General features: G+C 43.4%; 1 protein-coding gene across 2 annotated transcripts in view; it reads right to left on the bottom strand.

The window, feature by feature from the left end:
* abat (4-aminobutyrate aminotransferase) overlaps positions 1 to 23,968 on the bottom strand; it is a 276,368-nt gene that overhangs the window by 103,564 nt on the left and 148,836 nt on the right. For both annotated transcript variants that reach the window (XM_068056126.1, XM_068056125.1), the window contains exons 3-4: positions 13,193 to 13,290; positions 9,973 to 10,002 (exon numbers count right to left, since the gene is read on the bottom strand). In XM_068056126.1, coding sequence (XP_067912227.1) covers positions 9,973 to 10,002; positions 13,193 to 13,290 — 128 coding nt within the window. The remainder of the gene's footprint in view (positions 1 to 9,972; positions 10,003 to 13,192; positions 13,291 to 23,968) is intronic.

Here is a 23,968-nt window from a genome sequence, read left to right as displayed (position 1 = left end):
GTAGATGGTGGACAGGCTTTGGGGAGTCAGTAGATGACTTACTCGCCGCAGGATTCCTAGCCTTTGACCTGCTCTTGTAGCCACGGTATTTATATGGCTACTCCAGTTCAGTTTCTGGTCAATGGTAGCCCCTAGGGTGTTGATAGTGGGGGTTTCAGCGGTGGTAACGCCATAGAATGTCAAGGGGAGATGGTTAGATTCTCTAATTGGAGGTGGTCATTGCCTGGCACTTGTGTGGTGTGAATGTTACTTGCCACTTATCAGCCCAAGCCTGGATATTGTCCCAGTCTTGGTGCGTTTCTACACGGACTGCTTCAGTATCTGAGGGGTCATGAATGGTGCTGAACATTGTGCAATCATCAGCGAACATACCCACTTCTGACCTTATGATTGAAGGAAAGTCATTGATGAAGCAACTGAAGATGGGTGGGCCTAGGACACTACCCTGAGGAACTCCTGCAGTGGTTTCCTGGAGCTCAGATGATTGACCTCCAATAACCACAACCATCTTCCTTTGCGCTAGGTATGACTCCAACCAGAAGAGGGTTTTCCCCCTGATTCCCGTTGACCTCAGTTTTGCCAGGGCTCCTTGATGCCATACTCGGTCAAATGCTGCCTTGATGTCAAGGGCAGTCGCTCACACCTCACCTCTTGAGTTCAGCCCTTTTGTCCATGTTTGAACCAAGGCTGTAATGAGGTCAGGAGCTGACTGGCCCTGGCGGAACCCAAACTGAGCGCCACTCAGCAGGATATTGCTAAGCAAGTGCTGCTTGATGGCACTGTTGATGACACCTTCCATCACTTTACTGATGATTGAGAGTAGGCTGATGGGGCGGTAATTGGCTGGGTTGGAATTGTCCTGTTTTTTGTGTACAGGACATACCTGGGCAATTTTCCACATTGCCGGGTAAATGCCAGTAGCTGTACTGGAACAGCTTGGCTAGGGGTGTGGCAAGTTCTGGAGCACAGGGCTTTAGTACTATTGCCAGAATATTGTCAGGGCCCATAGCCTTTGCAGTATCCAGTGCCTTCAGTCGTTTCTTGATATCACGCGGAGTGAATCAAATTGGCTTAAGTCTGGCATCTGTGATGCTGGGGACTTCAGGAGGAGGCCGAGATGGATCATCAACTCGGCACTTCTGGCTGAAGATTGTTGCAAATGCTTCAGCCTCATCTTTCGCACTGATGTGCTGGGCTCCCGCATCATTGAGGTTGGGGATATTTGTGGAGCCACCTCCTCCAGTTAGTTGATTAATTGTCCACCACCATTCACGGCTGGATGTGGCAGGACTTCAGAGCTTAGATCTGATCCGTCGGTTATGGGATTGCTTAGCTTTGTCTATCACCTGCTGCTTACGCAGTTTGGCACGCAGATAGCCCTGTGTTGTAGCTTCACCAGGTTGACACCTCATTTTAAGGTATGCCTGGTGCTGCTCCTGGCATGCTCTCCTGCACTCTTCATTGAACCAGGGTTGGTCTCCTGGTTTGATGGTAATGGTAGAGTGCGGGATATGCCAGACCATGAGGTTACAGATTGTGGTTGAGTACAATTCTGCTGCTGCTGATGGCCCACAGAGCCTTATGGATGCCCAGTTTTGCATTGCTAGATCTGTTTAAAATCTTTCCCATTTAGCACGGTGGTAGTGCCACACAACACGAAGGTGGGTATCCTCAATGTGAAGGCGGGACTTCTTCTCCACAACGACTTTGCGGTGGTCACTCCTACCAATACTGTCACGGACAGATGCATCTGCGGCAGGCAGATTGGTGAGGACCAGGTCAAGTATGTTTTCCCCTCTTGTTGCTTCCTTCACCACCTGCCGCATACCCAGTCTAGCAGATATCACCTTTAGAACTCAGCCAGCTCGTTCAGTAGTGGTGCTACCAAGCCACTCTTGGTGATGGATAGTGAAGTCCCCCACCCAGAGTACATTCTGTACCCTTGCCACCCTCAGTGCTTCCTCCAAGTGCTGTTCAACATGGAGGAGTCCTAACTCATCAGCTGAGGGAGGGCGGTAGGTGGTAATCAGCAGGAGGCTTCCTTGTCCATGTTTGACCTGATGCCATGAGACATCATGGGGTCCAGAGTCGATGTTGAGGACTCCCAGGACAACTCCCTCCCTACTGTATACCACTGTGCCGCCACCTCTGCTGGGTCTGTCCTGCCGGTGGGACAGGACATACCCGGGGATGGTGATGGCAGTGTCTGGGACATTGTCTGTCAGGTACGATTCCGTGAGTATGGCTATGTCAGGCTGTTGCTTGTCCAGTCTGTGCGACAGCTCTCCCAACTTTGGCACAAGCCCCCAGATGTTAGCAAGGAGGACTTTGCAGGGTTGACAGGGCTGGGTCTGCCATTGTCATTTCCGGTGCCTTAGTCGATGCCGGGTGGTCCGTCTGGTTGCATTCCTTTTTATTGACTTCGTAGCGGTTAGATACAACTGAGTGGCTTGCTAGGCCATTTCAAAGGGCATGTAAGAGGTGATAGGTAAATTGGCCATTGTAAATTGCCCCTAGTGTAGGTAGGTGGTAGGGAATATGGGATTACTGTAGGGTTGGTATAAATGGGTGGTTCTTGGTCGGCACAGACTCGGTCGGCCGAAGGGCCTGTTTCAGTGCTGTATCTCTAAATAAAGTAAATAAATAAACCACATTGCTGTGGGTCTGGAGTCACGTGTAGGCCAGACCAGGTAAGGACAGCAGATTTCCTTCCCTAAAGGACATTATTGAACCATTAGATGTGCTGAGGAGGAAGTAAGAAAAAGAATAGGAGCAAGAGGAAGGGAGGCGGCAACCAATACCTTTCCAGCTGGGCTGTCTGTGATCATGTCATCCGACTATGGTTCCAGTGAACACAACCCCAAACCCCATTCTACAACAATTACACACCTTACTACTCCTCTGTTACTGACCATCACATCATCAGCTTGGCCACGAAGCTGAAATAAAAGCAACCACAAAACAAACCAACTTTATCAAACAAACAATCCAATATTCCATATGGAAATCAACTAATCGCTCTTCTGCAATCCCTTAGTTGCCTGTCTTCTGTGTGCCTTTGCCTTGCATAGTGTTCCTATGCAGTACTAACCCAAAAGTTGCAGCACAGCTGGTGAAAGTATGCTGACTTTCAGTGGGAGAGATTGCAGATGGCCTTGTAGGACAATCTCGAGCAGCTCTGGGCCCCGAAGGCCTGGCTTTGGACTGCAACATCTCAGCACAGGCAGCAGCTGTTAAATCTGTGCAATCCAAAATTTGTTTTCTTACCAGTTCTTCCTTGGAATCAAATCATCTAACTACCTGGATACATACCTTCAATAGCTTTGAGCTCTTTTTCTGTATGGAGCTCTTATTACAAGGTATACAACAATCAAACAACATGGGAGTGGGTTAATGATCAGTCTGTACTATTAAATAAAAAATTACGAAGAGTAATCCATTTTCCTGTCACTGGGTCTCACTGATGGGGAGAGATATGATAAATGTGTTGCATAACTGAAGGTAGATGAAGTGTCAACTGGCTGTCAGCTTTTATTGCACCACATCAGGAGCTTAGTCTGACTTTTCCATCCACCTCAGACCAGCAGCACACAGTGCACCTGCCCAGCAACATTTGTGACAATGAACTGCACCACAGCACCATTAAGACATTGGCTTGAGCAGCCACTCTACCAACAGCAAGATAATCAGATTCTCTGCTAAACTGAATAAGACCTGTCAACTTACTGAATCCAATATCCTTTTAAAATAGTGAACAGACTTAATCCTAGGGAATGAAGCTGGACAAGTGGTAGAAGTGTCAGTGGGGGAGCATTTCGGGGATAATGACCATAACTCTGTAAGATTGAAGGTAGTTATGGAAAAGGGCATAGAGGGACCAGAAATAAAAGTACTGAATTGGGAGAAGGCAGATTTCAATATGATAAAACAGGATCTCGCCAAAGTGGACTGGGAGCAGCTTCTTGTAGGAAAGTCTACGTCAGACCAGTGGGAGTATTTCAGAAAGAAAATAATGAGGGTTCAGGTCCAACACGTTCCCGTAAAGGTGAAGAGTAGGAACAAGTCAAGCAAACCCTGGATGTCAAGGGATACAGAGGATTGGATAAGGAAAAAAAAGGAGGCTTCTGGCAGATTCAGAGCATTGAAAACAGCAGAGGCCCTGGAGGAGTATAGAAAGTGTAGAGCGGTACTTAAAAAAGTAATTAGGAGAGCGAAGAGGGGGCATGAAAAAACACTGGCAGACAAGATAAAGGAAAATCCCAAGGCATTTTAAATTATATTAAGGGCAAGAGGATAACCAGGAAAGAGTGGGGCCCATTAGGGATCAATCAGGCAATCTGTGTGTGGAGGCGGAGGACATTGGTGAGGTTCTGAATTATTACTTTTCATCTGTGTTCACTATGGAGAGGGACGATGTAGTTGGAGTGATCATGGAGGGGGACTGTGATATACTGGAACAAATTAGCATTGAAAAGGAGGAAGTATTAGCTGTTTAGCAGGCTTAAAGATGGATAAATCCCCAGGCCCACATGAGATGTATCCCAGGCTGTTATGTGAGGCAAGGGAGGAGATAGCAGGGTCTCTGACATAAATTTTCAAATCCTCTCCGGCCACAGGAGAGGTACCAGAGGACTGGAGGACAGCGAATGTGGTACCATTATTCAAGAAGGGTAGCAGGGATCAACCAAGTAATTATAGGCCTGTGAGTCTAACATCAGTGGTAGGGAAATTATTGGAAAAAATTCTGAAATAGGATTAATCTCCACTTGGAGAGGCAGGGATTAATCAGGGATAAGTCGGCATGGCTTTGTCAGGGGGCGATCGTGTCTAACAAATTTGATTGAATTTTTCGAGGAGGTAACTAGATGTGTAGATGAGGGTAAAGCAGTTGATGTAGTCTACATGGACTTCAGTAAGGCTTTTGATAAGGTCCCCCATGGGAGATTGGTACAGATGGTAAGAGCCCATGGGATCCAGGGTAATTTGGCAAATTGGATCCAAAATTGGCTTAGTGGAAGGAGGCAGAGGGTGATGGTCGAAGTTTGTTTTTGCGAATGGTGACCTGTAGGGTACCGCAGGAACCTTACTGTTTGTAGTGTACATTAATGATTTAGACGTGAATATAGGAGGTATGATCAGTAAGTTTGCAGATGATACGAAAATTGGTGGTGTTGTAAGTAGTGAGGAGGAAAGCTTTAGATTACAGGACGATATAGTTGGGCTGGTAAGATGGGTGGAGCAGTGGCAGATGGAATTTAATCCTGAGAAGTGTGAGGTGATGCACTTTGGGAGGACTAACAAGGCAAGGGAATATACAGTGGATGGTAGGACCCTAAGAAGTACAGAGGGTCAGAGGGACCTTTGGGGTGCTTGTCCATAGATCACTGAAGGCAGCAGCACAGGTAGATAAGGTGGTTAGGAAGGCATACGGGATACTTGCCTTTATTAGCCGAGGCATAGAATATAAGAGCAGGGAGGTTACGTTAGAGTTGCATAAAACGCTGGTTAGGCCACAGCTGGAGTACTGTGTACAGTTCTGGTCACCACACCATAGGAAGGATATGATTGCACTGGAGAGGATGTAGAGGAGATTCACCAGGATGTTGCCTGGGCTGGAGCATTTTAGCTATGAGAGACTGGATAGGCTGCGGTTGTTTTCCTTGGAGCGGAGAAGGCTGAGGGGGACATGATTAAGGTATACAAAATTATGAGGGGCATTCATAGGATAGATAGGAAGAAACTTTTTCCCTTAGCGGAGGGGTCAATAACCAGGGGGCATAAATTTAAGGTAAGGGGCAGGAGGTTTAGAGGGGAGTTGAGGAAAATTTTTTTCACCCAGAGGGTGGTCAGAATCTGGAACACACTACCTGTAGGGGTGGTAGAGGCAGGAACTCTCACAACATTTTAGAAGTATTTAGATGAACACTTGAAACACCATAGCATACAAGGCTATGGGCCAAGTCCGGGAAAATGGGATTAGATTGGATGGGTGCTTGATGGTCAGTGCAGAAGGGTTGGGCTGAAGGGCTTGTTTCTGTGCTGTATAACTCTATGACTCTAACAGCTCACTATATGCCCGGGATGCCTGAAACCCCGACTTTGATCTCTTGGAGTAACTATATAGACCTTGCCAACAAATGGCACAGGAAAATTGTTGCTACCCAGTTTCATATACAAAAGCAGTGATAAAACTGCAATGTCCGCAAATACCCAAAGCTGGCCCAAAATTGGATCTTGGGCCTCAACTAAATAATCCTGGGTGTGCTGACTGCACCTGTCACACTTCCACAGGCAACCACCCTGCAAAACAAATGTCAGGCCACCAGTGGAAGCCTCAGGCAAGTACCTGGGCTGGGGGACGTGGCAGAGAGTCGGGGTGGGGTCACGGTGGAGAAGGGAAGTCAACTGGAGGAAATGATCGTGGCTGCCAGTAGCGATGTGCAGTCAGGAGGAGCAATCCTGACTCCATTTGAGAACTGAAAACTAATTTTTTTACTTACCTTTTTGGTGGCGGCTACTTGCTGGGTCGCATTCACACCAGCAAAACCTGCTCCACTCAGGGCTGCCCAATTTCTCAGATGGGTCCTACAACAGGCAGTCGGCCCCTGATTAGTATATGTTAAGGGGTCCAGCGCCTGTTTTAAGTGACTGACCAGGATCTAATATTGATGTGGACATCTTTGAGGTGCAGGGAGGCTGGTCTCTGAGATTAACTCTCACTGTTCTCATTTTATGTTTGTAAAATGGGGGCAACAAGGTACAATTTCTAGCCATGGGACGCAGGATTGTTAGAAATGCACCAAGGCCTACTGCCTCCCTCCTGTGATTGGTTCCTACCTGTGCACAGCAGTTTCTACTCACAGTTAATTTTAACCAGAATGCAGAACAATCTGAAGAAAACTGGAAACACGTTGCTCCCCCCTACTCCCCTGGCCGATTGTTCCCCGCTTCGCGCCACCCTGCTCTCCAGCCACTTGCTCTTTACCCCCCTCCAGCCGCTAGCTCTAGGCCGCACTGCGTCCCTCCTCTCGGCCACTCGCTCCTATGTCGCCCCGTCACCCCTTGCGGCCCGCCTTGCTTCTTCAGGTGGCGCGTGGAGAACCCAATCAAACGTGGGAACGAGTGGCCGAGAGGAGGGAAGTGCTGCGGCCTATAACTAGCGACCGGCCGACTGGAGAGCGGGCTGGTGTGAGCGGGCAACAATCGGCAACGAGGTCTAGAGCGAGTGGCTGAGGGGGGGAGACATCCGGTGGGGAGGAGGGGAAGAAAGCGAGTTGCTGAGTGGGGAGAGCGGCCAGTGCGGCAGGAGCAAGTAGCTGCGTTCGGGCAAAATCAATCCTGGTCAGTCATATAAACGAATCACAACAACAAATTGGCAGCACATTTTATACTCTGCCCAAATTTCTTTTCCATCGATCGGGGTGCCAATTCACTATCTTCCAATGGAAATTCAATCATAAAATTCCTTTTGTATTTAATAGGATTACTGGAATATCAAATGGCTCTAAGGATTACCGTTAGTATCCTATAACTACATAGCATTTTACTGGGCTTCCATCCAACTTAATGTAAGGTTAGTTAGTTAGAACAATCTCGCCATAAGCATTTCCTGTGATAAACTGAGCAGCGCCATCTTTAATCCTGGCAGCTACCTGAACGTCGCAGACACTGACGTTCCAGTTGAAGAGCCTGCATCTGCGCATGTGCAAGTACTGCTCCATCATGACCTGGTCAGATGCATCTCTAAGTTCCTCTGGCCATGAACAACTCCTAAAGCAAGAGGAAGGACTCAGTCTCCCAAATTTCAGACACTCCTACTGGGCAGTTCAAGGGATCATTGTCTTGTCTGTAGCACACCCTCACCCACCCCTAACCCCTAAATAAACCATGGCTGGAAATGGGCTTTGGAAATCAGGACCTTACAGGGTCTACCATTCAAACACCCTATGAAGAGACCAATAAACAGTTGAAAGCATTCCAATGTCATGACAAGTGTCTTAGCCTGGAAACAAGTCTTCCTCCCTAAAACTCCCACTAGGTCTACCAGATCTCTTCCAAAGGTGGCACAGTGGAAAATTCTCAGGAAGATTAATTGCAACTGAATTCAGAGCCTGGCATGAAGAAGTTAAAGATAACTCCTCCATGAGGACCAGATAATGTTCCTCCACTGGTTAGCTGACAATTTTCACCTCTCCCTACATGGCCAATACCACTGTCTCTAGATGAAGTTCTACCTCTGGAACCTTACAATGGTTTGCAAACTTCAGTATGAATCACCCCCTTGGAACTTTTCCTCCACTCCCCCAACAACTCTCTGCAGATATATCTCCCATTTATTTGCCTCTTTGATCAAAGATGGACAGAAAACCTGAACGAAGCCAGGTAGTATGTCCTACACTAGCTGTTAAGGGAGAAAGTATCTCAAAGGATATTGAGCCACACCCTGAACATTACATCAACATTCTTTCATTCTGGGTAGCAGTCCAGGAATTCCCTGTGAATATGATCACTCCCATGATCCCAAATGACCCAGCTTGCTTACTGGAGAGAAAGGACCCTTTGTAATCAGCCATACGGAGTAACAACTCCAATCAACATGACGATCAGAATACAAGCCTCCTTCCCACCATCACGGAGCACAACAAAGCACCCAGGGCTAAACAGCTGCCTTGTCCTCCAGAACGACATCATTCCCAGTGCAAGTAATCTGATGTGAAGATATATTAGTCTCACAGGCACCATGTATTCACGACACAGAGACTTCATGAATTATCTATGGCTGTATACACTGACATAAAATGCATGTGATTTACATGTAAATATACAATGAATGAAAAATGCATATGCAAATGTTTCCTTATTTGTACATAGTCTTCATAGGATGCATATGATTGCACAATTGCTTCATCCACTATGTTGTTGAATGTACATTTATATGTAAAATAACTTCATCAAATAGGTTGTAGTTATTGAATATATGCTTAAATGAATGACAGCTTCTTAAAATTTGAACGTACTTTCTTGAGGAGCCAACTATATGCTTAAAATGATTAATTTGCAAAACAACATTTGTATGAAATCTGTATTTGTTATTTTCCAACTTCATGACTGACAGAACTAGTGAGAATTCTATGCAAATTCGAATTGCTAAATTTGGCAATTGTTATCCCTGCCTTATACTTCCTACCATGTACACTAACTGATCACAAGGGGCACAGCCTACATTATGGGCAGCTGCTATAACTGCTGGATCAGCAACAACAGTTTAAAAAGCCCAAACAGTAACAGCTGCATAGTTAAGTGCGGTATTACTGCTGCCTACAGGGGTTCCAAGACTGACTGGAAGAATGCAGTTTTGTTATTGGCATTGGAGGCAGCAGTCCCATGAGTCGCACAGTCTGCCACCTTTACTCGCCATCAGTAGTGAGCTACTCAGTTTGTCCATATACAATGCAGTGTTTTTCTTTTTCACTCACTGACCTGTATGAACATTCCTCAACAAAGCAAAGTCCCAAACTAGTGACTTAAAACAACAGTAAAAGTGTTTATCCATGATGGTGTTGAGTAATCAGCCTTAAACAGCTTGGGCAATTCCACCCACCAGAAGTCTTCAGGAATATTATCAATTGACTTGTTGAAGCTGTTCTGTAATATGATTACAGCATTAAAAACAAGAAGACAGAAAAATTCACTGCATGGTTGTCAAATCTGAATGGTTGTAGTCCTTAGTGATTTGTGGCAGATGAAGCAAATTTTTGTGAGAAGAAATAAATGGATTCTAAAAGCAATAATTCAATTTGTTCTTTACAGCTTCAGATGATTTAACCACATGACACTTCAGTGCAACATTCTTGCTTCACATCAGATGTTCCCATCAACAGCTGATGATTGCATGAAAGTTTCCCAGGTTCCAAAGTTCTCCCAAGTAAACAAATTATTATGGGTAATGTTACATAACATTTGGCAGCTCACCTGTAACTCATTCAGCTTCTTCATTAACTCCTGTAAATAATCAGACACACAAAAATCAGACAGTTGAGACAAAATCGCAGCGGAGAAAACAACAAAAATCTGAAATAACACAGCATTTCCCCATCAATTCTGCAAGCACAGACTCCTTTTTCATAGGCATTGGCAGCACTCTGGTCACAACCATGTGACCATTCTTCATGCGTAAGGCACGAAAGTGAGTGCTGATGCATTGTGAATGCAGAGAACATCACAACAAAGTTATCCGCATTGCGTACTTTCACTATGGCTCACTGAATATCACTGAGGAGCAGAAACTTTTTCTGTCCTCTCCCAAGTTCTACAAATATTGTCCTCAAATTTTACTCCTGGGCAAGATTGCAGCATCACAAGTGGTGTGCTTGTCCAGAAGCAGCAGCAGCAGCAGGCAAGCGCTGCAGATTTTAACTACTGTGCGTTTAGTTGTCAGGTGGTGAAAATAAAACTGGTCATAAATGCTCATATCTTTACTTATGGGAGAGACAAGTGATGCATAGCACAAGGGAATATCTAGAGCAGACCCAAAATTTGTTATAACATATAACAAAATCTTAAATGTTATTAAAACTTCAATAGCATTGTTGAAAGAAAATCTGTAATATAAACAATCTGTGTTCTTGTCATCAAAGGCAGTGGTGCCCTCATTGACCAGGATTTCACTTGCTGCCTCCAACTGAGAGTGCTGTGAGAGGCTAAATGAAATGGCTGGCAGCATTTAGCATCAGGTCTGTGAAATTGGCAGCCTGCTCTGATGATGCAACCTTCCGTACCAGGGCTTCTGATATGTTTTCATTTTCCCTCAACTGAGTCTTTCCCCCCTACCATGGTGACCTCAGCCTATTTCCTATTTCCCACATTTCTACTCTCACCCCTTCCCCTCCCTCCCAGAACCGTGATAGGGTTCCCCTTGACTTCACCTTCGACGCCGTTAGCCTCTATATTCAACAGATCTTCCTCTGCTATTTCTGTCACCTCCAGCATGATGACACCATTGAACACATCTTCCCCTCCCCTTTCAACATTCTGAAGGGACTGTTCCCTCTGTGAAACCCTGGTCCACTCCTCAATCACCCCCAGCACCCCCTCCCCTTTTCATGGCACCTTTCCTTGGAAATGCAACACCTGTCCTTTACCTCTTCCCTTCTCACCATCCAAGGCCCCAAACACTCCTTGCGAGTGAAACAGTGTCCTACTTTCAATTTAGTATACTGTATTTGCTGCTCACAATGTGGTCTGCTGTACTGGGGAGGCCAGACGCCGATTGGAAACCCACTTTGCGGAACACATCTGTTCAGTCCGCAAGCATGACCCCGAACTTCCGGTTGCCTGTCATTTTAATTCTGCACCTTGCAGTCATGCTGACCTCTCTGCATTCACCCTCCTGCACTGTTCCAATGAAGCTCAATGTAAGTTTGAGGAACAGCACCTCATCTTTCGATTAGCCTTCTGGACTCAACACTGAGTTCAACAATTTCAGACCACAATCTGCCCCCACCAACCTTTTGCCTGATTATGGTTCCACTCTCGCTTCCTTTTGGTTTTGCTTTCAGACGGAAGTTGTTCATCGTTCTGCCATTCACACCTCCTCTAGATACATCTTTTGTTTCTGTACTTGTCCCATTACCACTCCTTTTGCCCCGCATCACCAACTCTTTTGTCATTTAATCTCTCCTGCCTTCAACCCTATCAGAAACCTTCCCTTTTGTTCCTTTTTCCACACTCCTCCCTTTCACTTGCTTAAAATCTATTACATTTCTAACTTTTCCCAGTTCTGATAAATGATCATCGATCTGAAACATTAACTCTGTTCCTCTCTCCACAGAGGCTGTCTGGCCTGCTGAGTATTTCCAGCATTTTCTGTTGTTATTTATGCCAAATTGTGCCTGGTTACAGACAGGCTTTGAGCAATGCTGACATTAAGAGTATGTTAGCTGGGCTCAGTTGGTAACACTCCTGCCTCTGGGTCAGAGATTGTTGCTTCAAGACCCACACAAAGCCACAGTCTAGCCTGTAATGTCTGCCTGATCAAGGAGGCCCTAATAAAAGAGGAGCAGGGAATTCTTTCTAGCCAACATTTTTCCCTCAACCAGTATGTGCTGGGTATTCTTTTCATTGCGATGATGTTGCTGTCATATTTGCTACAATATTCTAAAAAAGTAATTAATTGTGTGGAACATTTTCACATGTTTCAACAATGTCATAAGAGATCATAAAAACACAGCTCCCTTTCCAGACTTTCACTAAGATTGGGAGAAGATCTCAACTAGATCCACAAAGTGGGAACAAAAACCTTGCACTGGTTCCACCGTTGTTAAAATCAAACCCGTTACATGAATAGGTGATTTAACAGTTCCTTCAATGGTCCAACAAATTTATCCAATGAATTTCTGGAGTGTATAGACCATAAAAACTCCAGGTTCAGTCCTTGCCTCAGCTGAGTTAGCTGATCTCAGTTGTAACAGTGTTAGGGGTGTCAGGGAGGCCTCAGTACCTCTTGGCTATGTATAGGGCAAAATTAGCTAGGGTTTAATGTCCTTCCCTCACACACAAGTACCTTGTGTGAATATCTGGTAAAGACAGGATCAAATGTATCTGTGATGTCCCAGCAGTCAAATAGCCTGATGATGCCTAAGGATCATACATGAATTATGATGTATGTTTGTGTGGAGGTCGCGAAGCTCCACCATGTTGACATCTTTCAAAGTTGATTCATCAGTGTATTTCATTGGCTTTATGGACTCCACAATATGTGAAAAACATACAGAACCCTAAATCAGGGATTCAGCAACTTTAAGAGAGTTTGGGGCAGCAGAAAATTAGTTAAAAAATACATATGACCAATTGGAACTGGCACAAGTAACAAAAGGAACATGAAATCAATGACCTCATATCACTGTATTAATCAATGTGCTCCAGGTATCTTTGCACAATAGGATGTGCATTCAAATTAGTTTTAGAACAATTATTAGAGATTCACACTTGACAGATTGAAACACTGACTTTCATCTGATTGCTATTTTAAATGTGATAATAACAAATTAGACACACGAAATGAGAGTCTTTTATCACTGATGACTGCAAACCATCAAGAAAATGGGTGTGCAGTACAATACTGTGACAATGTTTCTACCAATTCCCAAAGAGTCATTTGATATGGTTTCAGAATGCTGCATAATTGACATACCCGAGATTTTGGACCCGGTACTTCAGTTTTCATTAATGGTCCATCAAATTCGACATCCACATCCCTCTTGTTAGCAGGCTGACTAACATATCGAGATCCTTTACAAAATGAAACACAATGGTCACTTAACATTTATTGTAATGTTTTGATAATACTTACTGAAACATTTGCATTGCGGTTTAAAACGCATAACCAATAATACTTGTGTTTTCACATTGCACAAAACTACACCTATCAGTACAGACAATGGCCGGGATTTTACAGCGAGCTCCGTGGCTGGGACGGCCAGAACATCCTTCTGGCAGTGGCCCGCCATGGAGCCAGACAATGGGAGGGCTGGCCCAATCTTACTGACGGCGACGAGGCTCTGTGGTGGCCTCCCTGCTGCTGGGCAACGGGACCCTAATTTAAATGTCAATTAATTAAATGAATAAATTTAAATAAACTTATCTATGATCTGATGGTTGGGCCGCGATCTTCAGAGCGGCGGATGGCACTCGCGCCTTCACTTTCCTGTCTGGGGAAAGTAGGCGCCACAGTGGTGGGGTGGGGTGGGGTGGGGCGGGGCGGGGGAACATAAGATTTTCAGTGTGGTGGGGGTGTCACGGGGTCAAATCTGCATCATTAGTGTAGGGGATGGTGGGAAGGGGGTGACCTGTGCACTTTGTTCAGTTTGGGGTGGGGGGTGGAGAGAAGGTCATGTTGCGAGGTAAGTGTTGTGGAGGGGGGAGGGCAAAAAATTAATTTTATTGTTATTGAGGGGGTGGGAAACGGGCAATAGGATTTTGATAGTAACATTGTAGGGGTGGGGTGGTTCACTTTAAAAATGTAAAGTAGCCGGCAGGGCTGGCTGTCCTTGAAAAATGGTGCCAGTGCCTGCGCACAGACAGTTAATGCCATTGCCGGTGTCGGAGAGCCCACCATGTGATTGGGGGGGGGCAATGGTGCGCGGGCCGACTGGCATATTTAAACTGACTGCCACGCGCAATGTCACGGCGGCATTGTGGCGCGTGGTCCGTTTTTCTCGCCTGCCCTCGCTCCCGGCAGCGGGCGCGTAATATCCATCATTATATTTAAGGTTTTCAATCCAGCCACCGATTTGTATGAACTTTATTGTGAGGGGAAATTACCTTGTTTATGTGTGGGGTGGGAGATGAAATGGCAATTTGAAAGACTAACTCATTCTGCTATGGCAGACCGTGGTGCAACATTTACTTAACTGTGCTATCACTGGTGGCAGTAGCAATGCAACCAGGTGGTCAGAGACCCAACAAGAGAAGTTGTTTCAACAGGAACCTGCTGATCAACTACTGCCCCCAATGCAACTTATAAATACAAAGGATCTTGCCATCAGAGGCAAAGGTAACTATGTTGTTTGGTTGTTAATGAGAAGAGTAGATCACTGACCTCCACATAATCTCATGAATCATAACTCACAAACTATAGGAGCACAAGTTTCCATAGGTGCAACTGTTTTCCCACTCTGCTGACTGTTGTTAAGTTTGGCTCAAAATGTAAATGCCATGGTTTCACAAAATATGTTTATATTGGCATTCTATTACTGATACTTTTAACCTTAAAGATTTGAATACTTTAAAACCTTGTTATTATTCCCTTAGATACAGATGTACAGACCCTGTTGAACAAATAAGTTAGCTCTCTAATGGAGCAGAGAAGATAGGAATTTCAGAAGAGCGTATGTAGCCTTCGTACAACAATACCCTAAAGCACCATTTCAAGGCCAAAAATGCTGACTACAAGACCAATGAAAATAAATCTTTTTTTTGGTAAATCTTTTATTCAGCTATGCAAACATGTAACAGATATTGTAGCTTTCTAGGTAATGTTATTTATATCAATTCTTCACGCAGGCACTTCTTGTAATAGAATATAATTAGGATGGGAGGCTGTGGAGGTGGAGGGGCAGCATTATTGGCTGCGCACTGCTGCATACTCTGAGGGATTTCCATGGTCAGGCATTTGAGGATCAGCCCCAGGTCGGTCCCATTAAGCCAATGGAAGCACTATAGAATGTACTTCGATCTAGCTCCTTACCTATGTCACTGGAATAGCAATGGAGCAAAACAGAAATACAAATCACAGGTATGCATAAAACTAAAAATAACCTGATATTACACAACACCACATTTACATTTCCTTAAGAGACAGATGGAGAACTCATAGTGGGCAAATGCATGGGCTGGTATGGTACTAATGGAAACCAGTAGACTCCAGCTTCAGTTTCAGCTAAATGCTTACCTCAGCCTTGGTTCTCACTCCTGATTGCCATCTAGTGACTACTGCTAGAAACTGCACGTCTGTGACATATATGAAAGTGCCAATGTGTTCTTCAGATTTCTTTTTTCCTTTATAGCTAATTTTACAACATTTTATTGCCACCAGTGTCTCTCATTCATTATGTAGTGATCCTATTTACAATAGCTGTAAAATACACTGGTAGCATCTAGTAGTAGAGAAATGAACACAGAAATCGTTCTTTTATTCTATACATACTTTTAAATAGCATCTGAAGTCTATTTAAATTGTGTTTAATGCTCTCTGGAACGTTCCTAATCCACATCATTTTGTACAATAGAAATTCTACACTTTAGACTTACCTTTAAATTAAATCCACTACAATATCTAAAAATCAAGACTACAGGTCCCCAATGAAAGAGCTGCCTCAAGTGGTAGGTAACTGATCCATACAAAGGTCCCACGTGTGGTCTGTCTCTGTGCTGAGTGATCTGATCTTAGCCAGACCAGTTGAGGCATGACAAATAGGTTCAGCTCCACAGCTTAGTAAGGAGAAAGGCCAGTAGTCCCATGCTTAATTGATATCCAGCAGTGCATGCTGGAATTGCATGAGTGGATGACAAGGTTGGACAAAACCCTTCTACCTAAAGAATGGCCAATTAGATGAGGCACCAGAGAGGTGCTGGCACTTTTGGGACCTTATGTCAATAAGGAGAGGAGAGAAATTTTGTGGACATGGAAAACGAGAAAATATCAAGCATTTTTTAAGTTTACAAAGTCGACTTATGATTGAAACCCATTTTTTAAATAATTTGTAACAAATGATTTTTCTTACACAGTTATTGCAATTTATTTCCTTGCAAGACACATTACTAATCTTTTTGCACTATGACTTACCCAGCAACGTCTTCTGGGTTAATTCAACAAAACAAGTGGGACAATACTACCGGCTTCAATCATGAATTAAAGCGCTGCTCATTAAAAGCGTTATGAATGTCTTAGAGTCAATAATGACTGCGGGACGCTGGAGTGGCAGAGGGTTACAATGACTGTCAGACTTTGGAGTATTTGTAATTTTATTTAATCCCCTCTCATTTTATTTTTATTTTCTCTCCCAGTTTAATCTGAGTCACAGTTCAATGCAACAAGTAATTTAAGCATCCATTAAGAATTAACAAAACAGGATTCAAAGAATAACTTAAATAGATTGGAATTAAATATCTATTTCTAAAAGCAGGCTGATTGTGTTTCTATAGCTTTAATATTATCACAGTTGCTAGAGTGAAATAAAAATGTTGCAGTGATCACCAATAACAACTACACAGTTACAGGATAAGGGGGCACACATTTAAAACTGAGATGCGAAGGAATTTCATCTCTCAGAGGGTGGTGAATCTCTGGAATTCTCTACCTCAGAGAGTTGTGAAGGCTAGGTCACTAATGGATTTAAGGAGGAGGTAGAAAGATTTTTGAAATCTCGGGGAGTCGAGGGTTATGTGGAGCAGGCCCGAAAGAGGAGTTGAGGCCTGGGACAGGTCAGCCATGATCTTATTGAATGGCGGGGCAGGCCCGAGCGGCTGAATGGCCTACTCCTGCTCCTATTTCTTATGTTCTTAAAGCTCTTCCAGCAGTAAAATCAATAGCAACAATGTATTGACCAGTTTATAGACTTAATTCAACGTGAGTGTATAGGTTTGAAGTATACAACTTTACATACATTTAAATATTTTACTGTATACAAATCTGTCAATAATATTGGTTTCTTCTTGGAATGTACATCACAAACAAATTTGCCGATTGGCATCCTTCCAGCTGTGAGAGATGACGGGAATGCAGCCTCAGAACTTTGGTGAGGTCAGGTGAGATCATCTGCTGTATTTCTTTTAATGACTGAACAAGCTGATTCTGGAAAGGCAAAGTCTGCCACACATGAAGTTGTCCCTTGCTGGTGGTGTGGGATGATCTCTGCTGATGCATTGTTTGCAGAGCTGGCATCTGCTTTGGAGCTTCCAAAACCACATGTCGTCATGGCGGTCAATTCCTGCCCAGAGCTGCTGTCACCATTTGCGTCAATCATCAGCTCGAGTTTCCCACTTGTCATGATTGATGTTGAGGGCTTTTATGTCTCTTTTGACAGCATCCTTGAATCGGAGCTTTGGGCGCTCTGCTGGTCTCTTGGCACAGGCTACCTCCCCGTATAGCATATCTTTGGGGATGCGACCAACCTTCATCCTGAGCACATGCCCAAGACAGCGAAGCCTTCTTTGCTTGAATAGCACTAGCATGCTTGACATGTTGGCTCTCGGAATGACTGGTGACTGTCTTTCCACGTGATGCCGAGGATGCATTGTAGACACCAAAGATGCAAGTTATTGAGCCTTTTATCTTGGTAGGTGCAGGTTGTCCTGGCTTCGCTGCCATACAGCACTGTGCAGGTCTTATAGATAAGCATCCGGGAAGGGCACCACGGGTTGCCTCCGATGGTGGGAAGGATCATTGCATTCTATTGGTCAGTCATCGCCTGCCTCAAGCTGGGCAATAAGGTACTGACTTGCCATCATCTGCCTTCCTTCATGGGTGCGTGAGGATTGCAAACAAATTTAGTGATAACACAATCAAGAGAAATCAATCCAAACATCTTTTCTTTCAAGTTACTGGGACACTTGTAGCAGATAAAAGGCTCCAATAGAGGCATTAGAGCACAGTTAAACTATTATACAGCAGCTATTTCTGTGAAGTGACTCCTTTCATATCAAATTATGTTTCTCAGAAAACAGAAAATCCCAAGACATTATGTGGCTGCTGTCCAGGAAAGCCACATCTGCTAAGTGTAAACCTGTTACTCAAGGAATAAAATCGACACACTTTACCCATGAATTTAGGAAATATGTAAACAGGTTTAATTAAAATAAAGTTAATAAAATAATGTCAATTTCCTGTCTTCTGTTTTCCTTTCTTCATGATCAACTAAAAATATTACAAATATCCAGGAGTTATGTGGTAAACAATGCCAGAAACTTGAGTCTAATGCTATATGCAGTTTATATTTAGCAACTGAGAAGACATTATGCTGTGACCATTCTGGACATATATAGTTAATGGAGGTAATAAAAATGTAGCACTGGATAGGTGGGACAGCGTATGTGTTTTGTGCATGACCTGATCTAATACATTTAAAATTAGAGTCACAGAGTCATACTGCACAGAAACAGGCCCTTCGGCCCATCGTGTCTGTGCTGGCCATCAAAAACCTAACTATTCTAGTCCCATTTTCCAGCACTTGGCCCATAGCCTTGTATGCTATGGCATATCAAGTGCTCATCTAAATACTTCTCAAATGTTGTGAGGGTTCCTGCCTCTACCACCTTTTCAGGCAGTGCATTCCAGATTCCAACCACCCTCTGAGTGAAAAAAGTTTTCCTCAAATTCCACCTAAACCTCCTGCCCCTTAACTTAAATCTATGCCCCTGGTTATTGACTCCTCCGCTAAGGGACAAAGTTTCTTCCTATCTAACCTATCAATGCCCCTCATAATTTTGTATCCCTCAATCATGTCCCCCCTCAGCCTTCTCTGCTCTAAGGAAAACAACCCTAGCCTTTTCAGTCTCTCTTCATAGCTGAAATGCTCCAGCCCAGGCAACATCCTGGTGAATCTCCTGAAATATGCAATTCATGATAAGGTGCATATCAAAACAGGTTTTTTTTTAAATGCTCTGAGGTTAAAAAAAAAATCACCATAAAACATTAGTGGAATTAAGCAGAAAATTGCCCATGCAACATACCGTTAGAACGTCACAGCTTTCAGTAGGAAAGTGTGTGACTAAGCATACAGATCAGGGCAGCTCAAGTTTCAGACTCCGATGTTGCTAGATTAGTTTATTTAATCCAGACCAGCAGTAGGGAAGCTACAGTTAGCTTCAATGTCCTTGGGCTGGTAGAAGGAGTGAAGAAGAATTGAATATTGTTGATAAATGTTAATGCATAGACTTTCAATGAGGATGGATTGGGCTTGACTGTGATGTGTCTATACTAAATGAATTCACCAGTTAAGTGTACATGTGTGGAATAGACATATGTGGGACTTTTGGTAGATCTGTTGGCTTCTGTAGAACAAAAACCTAGCATGAATCACTCACTGCCTTCAAGAAAAATAACTAAAATAAGATGTTTTGTGTCACAATTTAAGGATTCATGATTGTCGCGAACAGCAAGGGCAACTTAATAAAATAGAATTCCCCAGATCTAAGAACATAAGAAATAAGAACAGAGTAGACCATATGGCCCCTCAAGCCTGCTCCACGATTTGATATGAACATGGCTGATTTTCTGTCTCAACTCCACATTTCCACCTGCTCCTGTGTCCCTGGATTCCGAGAGAACAAAAACCTGTCTATCCCAGCCTTAAATATATTCAACGATGGAGCATCCACAACCCTCTGGGGTAGACAATTCATAAGATTCACAACCCTCTGACTAAATAAATTTATCCATATATCAGTCCTAAATGATCGATCCCTTATCCGGAGACTGTGCCCCTGTGTTCGATTCCCCAGCCAAGGGAAACAACCTCTCAGGTTAAGCCCCTTCAGAATCGTGTATGTTTCAATGAGGCCACCTCTCATTATTCTAAACTCCAAGAGCGTATAGGCCAAATTTACTCAGCCTCTCATCATAGGACAGCCCTCTCATCACTTTATTTTTAGAATAGATTCCTTCAGTTGCTATAATGTGAAGATGAATCGTAGAACTTTCTAGAATCTAGAGTAAGAAAAGGACCAGTGGTCCTCATGTTTAGTCCCACTATTACTTTTTACTGGTGTTCCAGGCTAGACTTTGAACCATAGAACTTAGAATGACAGTTACTTTAAGCCCACCTTCCTGAGAAAACGCAGCATTTATGCTCTGTCAATAGTCCTGACTTTACTTTTATCTTGAATTATTAATTTCTCTGGCACCTTTCAAGCTTGTGTTGTGGCAGAATATCAAATCAGATTTGAAAAAAATTTAAGGATCACTCCTTAAATTTGAATGGATGGAAGAAACTATATTGAAGAGCTTTAATATACAAGCAGGAAAAACTGAATTTACTTCTTTTCTGAAACACACTAATCTGGGACAGGGGAGGTGTTTCATGCATTCACTGTGGGAACAGTTACATTCTGTATATTTCATAGTTTTAAGGAAAGCATGACACAATGTTCTGTTGTTCTGACAAAGGTTTTGAAAGATTCCTTCCTGAAACAAATTTCTGGATGAAAAATGCCCGGTGGAACAATTCTGTTCCAGGTGTATACCCAATCTCTGGGATACAAAGGCTGTAACTGCATTGTAGCATACTCCAGCCATCTGGTCTTATAGATGCAGAGATAATGAATGGAAATTCTTTTAACGGTTTATTTTTAAGAGTTGTAGAAATATGTACATTTTTGAGTGCTGCAAATCAATAGCTTTTCTTTCAATGGCAGCTATTAATTCCTGAACAGCATTCTGTTTTAAAGTTACTTTGCAGTCCCTTTATCATGGTCAGTTCCACATTGTTTTTCGTGTAACACTGTCTCACAGTACTGAATAGGAACAACCCATCCATTTGATTCCCCTTCTCCTGGTCTCTAGATTAGGAGGATGTATGTAATAGAAGTCCTATTTGCCACATATGACCTAAAATTCCTACAAGGACAATAGGGTATGGTGCATTTTGCTAAAAAAAATTGTCTTCCAGTTGCTTTACTATCAGAACTCCATCTGGTTCATTCTTATGTATCTCAACAACACAGAAACGTAGAGGCTCTGTTCACTTTGGTATGATGTAACTTTCGTTTAGGATTAAATATTCAGTATTGGTTTGATGCAGACAGAATTTGTATGTACATCGGTTTAATAAACTCTCCCTCATGTCACTGGAACTTAAGCTGAATTTTTACTGAGTTATCTGTGATTGCCTTTGTTTCTGGTTCTTTGGGCTTCATCTTTCTTTCTTCTAGCTTATTCTGTGGCACGTAAATAGAAATGTTAAACAGGCACTGAAGGGGCTTGTAAATATTGCAAATTAAAGGTTAGAAAGTCAATTCCTCATTGTGCTCCATTGCAATTTGAGAATAGGCTTTGTCGGGTTTTTTGTTGTAATCTTTGCCATTCATTTTTAGTAGTGTATTGTTATTGTAGGTTTTTCAATATTCTTGATAATTATATTAATATATATTTAGCGGCTAATTTTATTATAGTAAGCATGCTTTTAAATCTCTCAAGAAATTTATTAATCCACTAAAGCACTAGACGATAAGTGAAACATTTACATGATTTAAGTTGAACAGAACAGATGCAATAAAGTGTAAGTGTAAATTATAGTTACACAAGGGTATCTGTTAATTGTGTATTAATTGTGTTTACTTGTATACAGGTGTCGGGCATTAACTGGGGATTCACTTGTGCCCATATATATATATATACTGACTGAAACTGTGGTTGTTGGGTTAGGAGAATGCTTATAAATGTGTAAGCCCTAACTTTCAATTTACATAATTAAACAAAAATGTAATTTAAAAAATTAAGTTCATTTATTCTGCCACACTCCCACCCCCCCCCCATTAACAATTAAATTAATTTCTTGCTCTCTCGCCTCCCCCAAACACTTTCCTTGCCCACCTGACCTTTGCCATCCCCACAAAGTACATAAACTTTACACTATAAACCTTCCCACCATCCCCCACACCAATGATATTAGTTCAACCCCGCTCCCCCTCCCCACACTGAGAAACGTACCTGTTACCTCTCCCCACCAATGTTATGTCATGGTTCCCCAGATGGGAATCTGAAGGCACGGGAGTGCCGGCCACCAGCAGGAATATCAGACCGCAACAGACGACAGGGACGTAAAGGTAATTAATGCAGTGATTTAAATTTATTTACATATGTTAATGGTAGTCCCGTCGCGAGCGGCAGGGGGGCCACCATGAGGCCTCGCTGACGCTGGCAATATCGGGCTGGGCTCTCATGGCTTCAGGGTGCGTGGCAGCCCTCTCCCGGAAGCATTTTCCGGCTCCCCCACCCCCGCCACAACCCCCGATGTCGTGGGGGGGGGGGGGCCGGGGTCTGTAAAATTCAGCCCATTATTTCTTTCTACTCCTTTCTCGTGTTGCCCATTTTTGCTGGCTGGCTGGCAAGTGACCTTTTCATTTGTGATGATTGGTAATACAAGAATTGATGCTAAGCAATGGGGGCTGTGAAAGGGATGCTTGGTTGTTTGCAGGATAGCTATGTGATGGGGGAAAGTTGGTGGGGGGGGGGGGGAGATCAGTGGCTTTTGCATGTTTCTGACGGAACCTAAGTGAAACTTGCAATAATGAGTGCATCCCAGGATCTTCAAGGCGGCCCACCACCACCTTCTGAGAATAACTAGGGATGGACAATAAATGCTGACCTTTTCATGGAGAGGCAAGCCCATGGAGGGATGTGAAAACAAGGATCAAAAATTTAAAATTGAGGTGTTGCCAGACCAGGAACAAACAGAGGTCAGCGAGCAGAGATGATGGGCGAATGGGACTTGGTGTGAGTAAGGATAGGGCAACATAGGAAACTGGCACTGCAAATGGAAACTGCCACTTTGTCCTGCCCGCAACACTGAAGGATTAGGAGAAAGCCAAAACCATAATAGTCCATTTGTCAAGGTTGATCACTTCAAATTGTGCCACAATGCTGCTGAATGACCATGAATTTCCTCAAGGCTGCATCCACTGTAACTTCATCGGAAGTATTGTGGAAACTTCGTTAATACATGTAAATGGGGATTTCACCACACTTCCTACCAAGTTACGTTAGCAGAGTGGGAACGATTATGAGAAAATTCCAGGCCCAATTAACTGCCTGCTTTTCCTTCCCAATGATTTCAATAGCATGGAAAATTTGGCACAGTGTATAAAGGACAGCTAATCCGATATCACCTCTTTCCCACTCCTAAGTAGCAAGTTTTGCCGATGGGGCTGTTTTTCACAATCCCTTATTATTATCGTATGCACAAGGCTGCGTATAAACTTTAACAGCAGATGCTATTCTGGAGCACTGGGTTGTGCAATGTGCAGGTATCTAAATAAGGAGTTGATGATTACTCGTGTACTTCTGTATTTCAGGACTGAGAAGGTATGGCGACCCATGGGCCTGCAATTAGTGAGTACATTATCAAAATTCAGGATTTTCAAAATTGTTAAGTAAAAACCATACTATTTTTTAAGGGCTCCTGTGCCACTGAGGCCGAGTTAATTTATCTCAGTAATTTTAATAGAAAATTACTTAAGTGTTCATCACACTTTAATGCATCCTTTCAGCAGTTTAGACTGTTGTAACACAGCTAACTGTAATATCTGAAACAAAAACAGAAAATGCTGGAAATACTCAGCAGGTCTGGCAGCATCTGTGGAGAGAAAAGCAGAGTTAATGTTTCAGGTTGTTGACCTTTCATCAGAACACTGAAAGTCATCGACCTGAAACATTAACTCTGTTTTTCTCTCCACAGATGCTGCCAGACCT

This window comes from Heterodontus francisci, chromosome 24, assembly GCF_036365525.1.
Source record: "Heterodontus francisci isolate sHetFra1 chromosome 24, sHetFra1.hap1, whole genome shotgun sequence".
NCBI lineage: Eukaryota > Metazoa > Chordata > Chondrichthyes > Heterodontiformes > Heterodontidae > Heterodontus > Heterodontus francisci.
This window is presented reverse-complemented; position numbering and strand designations above follow the sequence as displayed.